This window comes from Brachyistius frenatus, unplaced genomic scaffold (genome assembly GCF_029030835.1).
Source record: "Brachyistius frenatus isolate BFR_SWC_R1_liver_20210118 unplaced genomic scaffold, ASM2903083v1 Contig_30, whole genome shotgun sequence".
Taxonomy (NCBI): Eukaryota; Metazoa; Chordata; class Actinopteri; family Embiotocidae; genus Brachyistius; species Brachyistius frenatus.
In genome coordinates, this window is record NW_027210629.1 from 304,872 (window position 1) to 315,885 (window position 11,014).

The 11,014-nt window shown below is 38.6% G+C and overlaps 1 protein-coding gene across 1 annotated transcript; it reads left to right on the forward strand.

The window, feature by feature from the left end:
- The first annotated feature begins 1,421 nt into the window (after nucleotides 1–1,421).
- foxb2 (forkhead box B2) lies at nucleotides 1,422–2,582 on the forward strand. The gene has a single exon (XM_069699350.1). The coding sequence runs from the start codon at nucleotides 1,540–1,542 to the stop codon at nucleotides 2,497–2,499; it is 960 nt and encodes a 319-aa protein (XP_069555451.1). The 5' UTR covers nucleotides 1,422–1,539; the 3' UTR covers nucleotides 2,500–2,582.
- The last annotated feature ends 8,432 nt before the right edge of the window (nucleotides 2,583–11,014 follow it).

The window sequence follows — 11,014 nt, forward strand, 5'->3', positions numbered from 1 at the left end:
GGTAATTAATTGACACAGTTTTGAATATTCATATCTAATACAGCGAGCTTGCCCTTAATTACATTGTTGGACTTCTCTCCTAGGAGGCTAAATCACGGAAGGCTTAATTATTGTAATGTATTCGAGGGCCCACAGGGGCACCGAGGAAGACAGGAGCCGTCAAGGACCCAGTCATGACACCTGGCCAGAGAAAAAAAATATAAGGAAGGGGAGCAGCTTTTGTTGTTCTCCGCCGAACAGAGCAGGGGATGAAGTTTGTTTACATCCGTGTAGGATTCACCAGAGAGTGTTTGAACAGACAGACAGCCGCCGGACTCCCCTCTCAGCAATTAATCAACAACAGCGCCCCTCTCTCTTCGCTCGCGCTGTGTGTTTGTGTGTGTGTGTGAACGCGCTTGTGTAATTGAGAGCAGAAGAGTAGCGCACTGATGATTGTGCGCAAAGGAAGACATGATTTATTGTTGGCAAACTCTGAAAGTGCAATCGAGCACATTTAATAAAGCGGTATTATTTATATATTCCATTCTTTACTATTTATTTCCTCAAGTGAAATGAGCTATAGTTTAATTCAAATCCACATTCTCTGTCTCGGCAAACTCGGCATAGGAGACGTGTTCTGAGGTGACAGCAATGTTTATAACCAAAGCAATGGGACCTTTCAACATCATAACACTATACCTTGATGCATTCAAAAAGTTTTTGACGGGAGAGGTCAAAGGTCAGGGTAAACTACAGAGGAGCAGTCATGGAGTTATTCTGAATTCAGCGACTTGCGGAAAGACATTTAAAGACCCGTCACTTTAAACACAGTTTAGTGGTTAAAATCTGTCACTCCGGCTCTGTGTTGTCAGTTTACGCGGGACTCTTTGATTGGCAAACAGCAGATTAGAAGCCAACGCATGCGTTGAACGCACCTCCCCTCATTTTTATTCAATTTCTTTACCCCTATCTCTTCTCTGTCTCGAACCCCCCACACCAGCACCACTACACACACATACACAAACGCGCGTACAGCCCTCTGCTCTCTCTTGACGTGTCCCCTAAGTGTCTGGATAATAGATAATAGAGTTTACGACCTGCGGGGGTCTTACAAAAACGGCGCTCGGCGAGTGGGAGCATCGCACAAGAGGAGAGGAGCACACACCACACAGACAGCAAAGCAAACCGGCCCCTCACATCCTTCAACGGCTGCGGAAACAAGGGAAACTCAAAGGACCTCTCAACTTTTACGCACGGAGACCGACTTTTACGCACAGCTTCAAGAGTTTAATTTGGCGAAGAGACAGACAAAGAGACTTAATTCTAATACACAAGCCTCTCAAGGATCTTACTTGACAGCAGCGGGCCTTTGGTTACATTTTTTTTAGTCGATAAAACGCAGGAAATCTAATCTGATGACTCAGAACTTTGGAACAGATCAGTCAGATGGAGACTGGTGTGAAGACTGCCAAGCGAGCTCCGTAATAGAGATTATTTAGAATATAACCCAACTTTTTTTTTCATTTAATAATCAAAACTTCAAGACAACAGTAACCAGTCATGCCCCGTCCTGGGAAAAACTCGTACAGCGACCAGAAACCACCATACTCCTACATATCACTGACAGCGATGGCTATCCAGAACTCAACTGAAAAGATGCTGCCTCTGAGTGACATTTATAAGTTCATCATGGATCGGTTTCCATACTATCGAGAGAATACCCAGAGGTGGCAGAACTCCCTACGACACAACCTCTCGTTTAACGACTGTTTCATCAAGATCCCTCGACGGCCTGATCAGCCAGGCAAAGGCAGCTTCTGGGCTCTGCATCCGGACTGTGGTGACATGTTTGAAAACGGCAGCTTCCTGCGAAGACGGAAGCGCTTCAAGGTGCTGCGTGCCGAGCATATGACCTGCAAAAGCTCCCCAATGATGCATTACTTTCACCACCATCACCATCACCACCCTGGCAGCAAGCTGGGCGCAGCATCCGGCCACCACGACCACTCAGCCACCCCGGCAAGCGTGGGACGGCTCCCTCACTTTCAGGGTTACGGGGGCATCACTTGCGCACAGCCTGGTGGGTTTAAACACCCGTTCGCCATTGAGAACATTATAGGGCGGGACTACAAGGGTGTGATGGCCAGCGGGCTTCCCCTCACCTCGGTCATGCACCACCTGGGTTACCCGGTGCCCCCGCAGCTCAGCAGCGTGGTCAACTCTATGTGGCCGCACGTCGGTATGCTGTCAGAGTCCATGGGTGGCGTGCCTGTGCCTGCATCATCCGAGTATGCGCCTTTTAGTGTGTCAGCAAAGGGCCTCTACCACAATGCCAACGGGCAAACCCTGCCCGCCGTTCCCGTGCCAATCAAACCCACCCCGTCCCTGGGTCCCGTACCCGGCTTGACGGGACTGCATTCCGGCACGGCGCCGCTCTGCTCACCGGCCTCAGTGATGGAGAAAAGCGATCTGCTAGAAGGGAAAGGCAACCCACTGCACCCGGCACTCCTGCTGTCCTAACTGGGTAAATTACGGGTTATTTCTGAAAAGTTAACAAGACATTATCATTAGAGAAAATAAGACAGAAAGGCGTAGCAGAGACATTTGAATGCAGCTGTCAGAGGGTTGTAAAAACTAAGCTTAACATTGTGCTATGTAATGAATTTTTCATTAGACCCATGTTGACTGAAATCATAATTTCTTTGCACAATTTGTGAGGGCATTTACCACATACTGTAATGTGGCACTGATAAATACAATCAGACAAGATACGCTAAACCCAAAGAAAGCTTTGGAGAAGCTTTGGAGGAGATAAACAGTCTGAAATTCTTTCCAAATGCAAACCAACAACTCTGTTTCTATTTCTGCTGTTATTTCACTTATTTTATTCTAATCTATTATCCATGGCAGACTTATTGACGAATGACAATAGGCCATCTTTTTTTTTTCTTCTTTTTTTAATTAGGCCTGTTGCACTTTTTTGTTTGTTACTTAGCAGTGCATTGAAATGTTATGCTTGTATTATAACACTATTTATCTGAAGATATTTATAAAGAACTTAAAATCGATTCTTTGGTGTTGTACTTATTTAAATAATCATTCTAATTACATTTCCACTTTCATTTTTGGGATCAGTATTTGCACATCTTAACAGAAGGGAAACATAAAATGAATTTCATCAGACTTTTCTTAAAATTACTATGACATCAAGTTTTTTCTTGTGTGTCCTGACTTTTACGATTTCAATTGTCCTGATTATAGGGTGTGTAATAATTACTACTCTACACACTATTATACAATAATTTAATACCTGTATCAACCCATACAACAGGCAGTTAAAACACTGGGTATACACCACCAGTTGCTCTATTAAATATATAATTTATTATATATAAAGGTTTTTTCCACAATTTTATACCAGCAGTTTTTAACCCTTGTTTTAATTAGTTGTTTTTCATTTGTTTTAATTTAATATAGATTTGACTGTAATATAGGACATACAGCAACAGTTGTAAGAGTGAAACGTGTGATGATGCAGTAGTTAGCCCATTTTAACTGAATTATGATGTTTAAATGAAACATCATAACATAAAAGCAATTTGAACTTTTTGGACTCTCAGTTTTTACAAAAGTATTTAAGACCCCGCTTGAACACCTCATTTTGATTGATCACAAGGGAAATCTGTGGTGAATATTAAAAAGCAAGAATATGGTAATATTTTTGAAGTTCATAATCTCAATATGATGTGAGTTCATCAAAGTCAAGAAATACCTGTGAAAAAACATATATATATATATAAACACATACATACATATATATATACAGACTACATATGAAATCTGTTTTTTAACAGGCAATGTCCACACATTCATGCACGTGTGGGCAAGAATCACATCTGGAGTAGGTATGTGCTGATGCATGTCCAGGAGAGGTCTGTATGATCTTCATAAGATGGATATGAGCAGCCAGCACTCTGGACTGCAGCTCCACAACTTCAAAAGCAGGCAGGGAGATCGGATCAAGTTTGCTCTTTTGTTTGCTCTGTTTAAATGAAGCTTTGAAGCTTCTCCTCTCCAGAAGCACAAAGCACCAGGTTCAGCCCACTGAAAATGACTTATATTTAACCTCCTGTTCCCTGTTTAGCATCCCAAAGGCTCCCAGATCTGACACTATTGTCAAACCAGCCTCTGAACAAATAATTGAGATGCACCAGTGGAGGAGAGGCGTGGGAGTGAAAAATTTAAATCTATTTGGGTGTCATTGCTAACGAGCAGAATGCACATAATAGCACCCTTATCTTTTCCTGCCTTATTCAGTCTTTCTTCTTCTATTTTGTATTTTATCTTCATCCTTTTCCTTTTTTTTAGCTCACCTTTTTTGGTAATTCTCTGTAGTTTTCTCTGCCACACCGCCTATTCTTCACTCTATCTCATTTACACATACACACACACTTCCTCTGCAGGGTGTCTGTAATTCCTAGTTAAAGGGAACTGAGATTTCTGCGGCACGACAAGTGTCTGTGTGAAAAGTGTGCCTCTGCCTGTAGGTGTGTGTGTGTGTTTCTTTAATTCCCTGATCAGCAGGCCTCAATGTCCTTAATAGCCCTCACTGCATTAGTGTATAATTAAATGCCACTAATTAAGACACAATAAGAGGAGTAATAATGCAACCATTACTACCCTCCATGATCCTCTGTCTTCACAACACTGGAGTTAGATGCCTCTGGAATTATAATATCACATGAGGTCTCCTAATGTGCATATCATGTGTTTATGTGCGGGGTAATAGGAGGTATATGTGCAGTTAAATTATATAATGGTAGACACTGCACTGGTTGTGTCAAAGCATTTAAAGATGTATGTTAAATGATTTTCAGTCCAAAGAGCAAGTTGTAAATTAAAGATATGAATTTCAAGACACTATTATTTTCGTAACACTGGTATGCAGGTTTCATTTTAGATCACATCCTATGAGAGATCGGATGGTTGTGGGTTTTTGTTTGATTTGGTGTTAAGAAGCATAATTTTGGTAGCAATGTGTTTCCAAAAGATTAAATGTAATTCTTTCAGGAAACAGCTGCACTTGGATGTTATTTGTACCATCACCAAGTCATAGAGTTTGTTTAGCAAAAATGTTTAACTTTATGGTAATCAGTAGATGTTATATATTAAAACATTTATGAAAAAAAAAACTCAATTTTTTTTTTCTTTACTTCATGCTTCTCTTCCAGTTTGACATTAAATAATCGATCATGGCGCCAGTCTGAAGTTTTTTTGCAGACATGAATATGAATGAGGAGCTAAATGTTATCAAACTGTATCAAACAGAAATTACGGTATTTCAAAGGAAAATGACTGAAGTTATGGTTGTTTCAAAGTCCTGTCTCACTCCAAAATTCAAATTGAACAAAAAACATGAAGTCTCCTGTGTGCCGTAAAGCAATTACTGTCAGTTCATTTGTAGTCCTTAAAATAATGAGGTTTAATTAAAAAAAATTATATGGGCTAATTCAAAAAATATAGAGAAACAGAAGCCAGTTTACTAACATCTGATTTGCTGGTGATTCTCTACAACTTAAGACGTGTAAATATAAAAACTAAAGACTGGAGACTTATTCTTTAAACTCTTCATGTCATGGCTCTCATTAGAAGCTGGTTCTAATGTGTTTCCCAAAGACTGAGTGAGAAGTGAGAGCAATTTACAGAAACAACAGAAAACTTACAGAAAACCTAATAAATGCTGTTGGAAACACTGATGACTTGTGACAAAGATCATGTTCAGTAACTTAGTGGTCTGTGCCAAAGTTGACTAATATACATTTATTAAAATGACAATGTGTTTGGATGGTTGACGTGTACATTATTACTTCTCATTTGAACAACAAAAAATAAAATATTACAGCATTTGAAATACTTTTAACACTGATAAAAGTGTATTGAACATTAATATGAAAGAACTCTTAATTCTTGGAAAAATTATTCATCGTGTGAAATATGAGTTCAAAATGAATAATAGGAGTCTTATGAATGAATAAAACATTTAGGTCAGAGGTGTATCACTGTCAGCCCTCTGAAACGTATCGTTTCGGTCTTGAATAGACGATGATACATTAGCGGTAATTACCCACACTTCATAGGGGCCAGGGTGGCAAATTCTACATGCGTTTTTCTTAATGATCAGCAAGAGCAGGCCATCATGATGAGCAGCTTAATTCATCTGAAATGATCTGCCGATCACACTAGCTCAAGCTCACACACAAACCTTCAATATTATTCTTTGTTCCAGACAGTAGTCTTTTATTCAATATATTGGGAACATCAGATGGCAGAAATCTGTTCTAATTTCTTTAAACCTATAATTGCCATACAATGATTCCTTGTTCAGACACTGCTTGACTGATCATTAAAAATATCAGTGGATCCACTCCAATGCTAGACGGAGGCTCAAAACTACATTACAGCAAATATTCACTTTGTTAAACAATTTTACCATGGAGAGCAGAAATCAAATGAACTTTATAAAGAACTCATTATTAAAAGTTAAAATGCATCAAATTGTTTCATAATTTGGAGAATGTGAATGTGATGATCGGAGCACATTAGAAAAACTCCCACTGCTGGAAATCTTCTCAACCTTACTCACTTTTCTCCAAAGAAACAAAAGGATTGGATGAAAAGAGGCAGAGAAAAAAAAAAAAAGTGAGTACAGAAAAAGGACATAAATGTGTAAGATGTATAGCTAAATATCTTCATCTTCTTCAAACTAATGAAACTGATAATCCTGGGAGTCCATAATAATAATAATAATAATAATAATAATAATAATATATAAATAAAATAACTAAATAGAATTATTGAAATAGATTGTTCAGTGAATTGTTTAAAATGTTTATGGGCTGTCTACGTTTATTTGTTACATTTGTTCTTTTGTGAATTGGTTCTTTTGTGGTAAAGTATCATACACGTTATATTATTAATGAAAGTGTTTGGAAATAAAATGTACTGAGGATTTTGGGAGAAGAAGTGGAATTTAAGTGTTTGTCTTGTGTTTTCACCCTTTAGAGTAAAAAACTAATAAGACTTCATGTGTCTTTTGGTTATGTGCAAGTATAGGTATCATCTGGTGCTGCAATGATCTCATCGGCTGTACAGTGTTAAAGTGAATAATTGTGGACTTTTTAACTTAATCAGTTAATTAATACATTGACATACAGTATATATAAAACACAATTTAGAGATTGTGATAGTGAAGATATTAATTAAATGAGAATTTAAATGTTATATCTGAGATAACTAATAGCAAAGGAGTTACTCAAGGACAATTAAATGAGATAATTAATAACTATATTATTCTGTCATTAAATTTAAGTTGACAAACTTCTAGATGGTATATTTAAAATTTCCCTTGATCGTCCAATTAATTCACATAATTAATGTCCAGAATTCACATAATTAATATCCAGACATTATATCTATTTCATAATTAATTTGTCTATTGCTTTTACAAATATAACGTTCATCCCCATTTTCAATTAAGAAACCTACAAAAGGTCCAACCCCTTACAGTGATGGGGACTGTCTCTGGCATGCAATCAAAAAAACCTCCTATCACTCAAAACATGCAAAATCAACTCAAATTATGCAAATATTGATGAAATCAACCAGCTATGAATAAATCTAAAATCAAATTGTGCAAATTCCTATTAAAAATATGAACATATTAATTTTCAAATATCCTTTATTTACAATGGGGATTGAGAAGATCATGTTGAGTTGTACAACATCAATTACATACATAAAAAAAAAAAAAAAATAGAAACAAGTTTTGGTGTTGACGTTAGTTTCTTTTTAGGAGCTCTCCGTGTCACATTGAAGCAGGTCAATATAATCACAGTCTGATTTTCTGACCACTGAACAGCTGCAGTAGAGCAGTTTGGGGTTACAGGTTTTGTTCGAGGGTATCTTTATTAAGGGAAAGGCAGTCACTACGTTCAGATTTATCCTACCAGTCTTCATGTTATTAACTGTATCATACTTCACTTGGTGCAGTTTTGGTCCACGTGATAACTTATTTTAATAGTACATGTGATTCACTGCAAGGAGGCAGCCGGCATACGGCTTCATCTGCTGTTCTCTTAATGTAATGGTTGCCTAGCCATATTGATTACCTTGGTCTTTAGTTGCAGGATAAGGGCACAGTCATCTGACATGTGTCGACAGGAGTCAGCATCAACCAATGAAAAGACCATCTGAGGGGAATTAGCATACTGGCATCAGGCCTGGAGACAGAGGGAAGCTGTCAAGGGAGAGAGTCCTAACGACAGGTCACCCAGGACCATTGCACATTATATAACTCTTCTTCTCAGTCTTTCCTCCATAATGTATCACATTCTCTTTCCAATTGGACTCTTTTCCTTTTTTTTCCCACTCTCTATCACTCTGTCCCTCTATCGTGTCTTACAATGCAGCTCGCTTGATTCTTAATTACACTGCTGTCTTTATCTCCTTCTAGCTCGCTACTCTATTTTGTTCCAGTCTTTTCCACCTCTCCAAAAGTTTCCACTTTAATTCCTTCATCCATTTCTCTCTCATCCAGCACCCCTCCACCACTCTCGTCCTCCTAAATAATTACACATTGATTCATTGATCCAGGGTCAAATGTTATCCATCCCCCTGGCTGAAGTGTATTGTCTCTGCTCCGTCCTCAAAGTAAGGTCTTCTGACGTCACTCATATCATCTTCAATCTGCCATCTATCTTTATTGGCCCAAATTATTACACCTTATTAGCCATTATTACATTTTATTATCAATTCAAAGCAGGTCAATAGTTCACCCATTCTGGCCTCATTCCCACTGTTTCTCCTCTCCAACTTCCCCACCTCCTCATTTTCTCCCAGTGGTTCAGACAAAGAAGTGCTGTGGCCAAAAAACTTCAGCAGTTTGATCAGAGGTTAAGTGCTTTGTGAGAGAAGGAGTGCCCATACAGGCTCAATGGAATCCTCCATAATAGAGATTAAAGTGAAATGGAAATTAACAAGAGTGTCATCAGCTCTCAACCTGCTGAGTTTGTACTTGAAATTGTAAATCTCATCACACAATGTCAAAACATAATAATTGGCAGTGTGACAGAGAAAACCTTATAACAAAGGTTTAACTTGCTAAAACTGCCGTGGATCTAGACAAGCCTCGTTTAGTTACATGACCACTACAAGAGTGACAATAAGAGGTCAGTTTCAATTAGAGCTCCTTTCAAACTCCTCAATGAGTATTATGGATGCAAACTTTTTATGCTACCTGTCTCACTTTGGTCTTTTCAATGTATTTGCCAACAAATTTGAAACATTTCAAAAATGTCATCTAGTAAACAAATTTATATTTCTTTGTTCAAATGTATCCTCCTCATTGCATTGCTGCAGGTATTTAACATTTTCAGTTTTTCATCTGTTGCACAGGATTACTTCCGTGTTAGCCTCCAACTCAGTGTATTTGGGAATCCACTTAATTATACTGTCTTTAATGTGTTAGTCATACATTTTAAAAATGGGGCACAACAATTTTATTCATTCTCTATTATTCTGGGTAGATACAGTTTTATGGTATGTGATATGAATATCAAACAAATCATTAAGACAGTTTAAATTTAGCAGCGAAGACAATAAGCATGAAAATGATTCACTCCTTGAAATTTGAAATCGAAAAGACCTGGTTTAAAGACATAGTAACCAAAAACTAACAAAGACTTGTCTGATTGATCTTTGCACAACAGAGGCCTTTTCTGCCACATTGAGCAACTGAAGTGAATCACTTAGAGCACCCCAGAATCATTTTTCTTACTGATCAGGTTTGAAAGAGTTCACTTCCATAAAAACAGAGCTGAAGTTTCCATTGTACCTTCTTTGTGAAGTAGGAAGGCTGAAAGTTCATTTTCAGCCCCGGGCAGGTGGTTAGTAGGATGAAGTTACAGCCTCCAGCGGGGCAAGGGATGCATAACATCAATTATAATGTACATGAACACAGAGTGACTATTAACAAGGATGGCAGTTTTCTTTTGGGTCATTTTTGGGTTAATTTTTGGATGATAACAAGAAGCTGTAGCAGTCAATATTATGCAACGGCCACGAGTCAGTTGGCTCATCTATAGCTGCTCTAAGTGAAGGGAGCAAGGCCTATACCGGAAATTTGGGTCTGACTAAATGTTTGTGTAATGCATCAAAGTGTATGTGCAATGCCTTGAAACAACAGTGTGTGAGTGTGAGTAAGTGAGTGAGTGAGTGAGTGTGTGTGTGTGTGTGTGTGTGTGTGTGTGTGTGTGTGTGTGTGTGTGTGTGTGTGTGTGTGTGTGTGTGTGTGTGTGTGTGTGTGTGTGTGTGTGTGTGTGTGTGTGTGTGTGTGTGTGTGTGTGTGTGCAGCTTAAATGAGGGAAGTTGAGTTGCAATCGAGTGTAGCTGTAGCGAGAGCACTTCACACAGATTCACTCTGCTTCAGCTGATATGTTTCTCAGAAGCTGGGAACAGAAGTGAGTATGGTTCAATTGCTGTGAAGAGGGAACCACTGTTCTAAGGCTGTGAGTTTAAATCCTGCTAAAGTCTTCAAGCTCTGAAGAATAAAATGCAATGGGCATTATGGATAGGACTTTAAAGCATTATGGTTAACAATCTGCACACCAAATTAACAAAATGAAGCCCACAAAATAAAAACAAATGAATTATTATCTTAAAAATGTTGGCCTGGAGCTCTAGAACAAAAGAGTTTTTAACACTAATGCACTTGACAGCGGTAGAGCATTTGGCAACAATGTACCGTTCTCTCGTTAGCGTTAATTGCAGCTGTGACAGCGGTTAAAGGCAAGGTCCTCCTCTGACTCCCAATCATTTATCTCTCCATTATGGAGAGCACTCTGGGTTTTTATTGGTGTAATAAAGTTGATCTTCACTACCACGAAAAGCCTCCTGACCCCTGATACTCCGGCGACCCTGGACTGAAAGTATTCATCATTTTGATATTTCCTCTGTCACACACACAAACACAGACACA

What these genes read in the sequence shown, in the direction of transcription:
- foxb2 (XM_069699350.1), top strand. Translation starts at nt 1,540, where the DNA reads ATGCCCCGTCCTGGGAAAAACTCGTACAGCGACCAGAAACCACCATAC.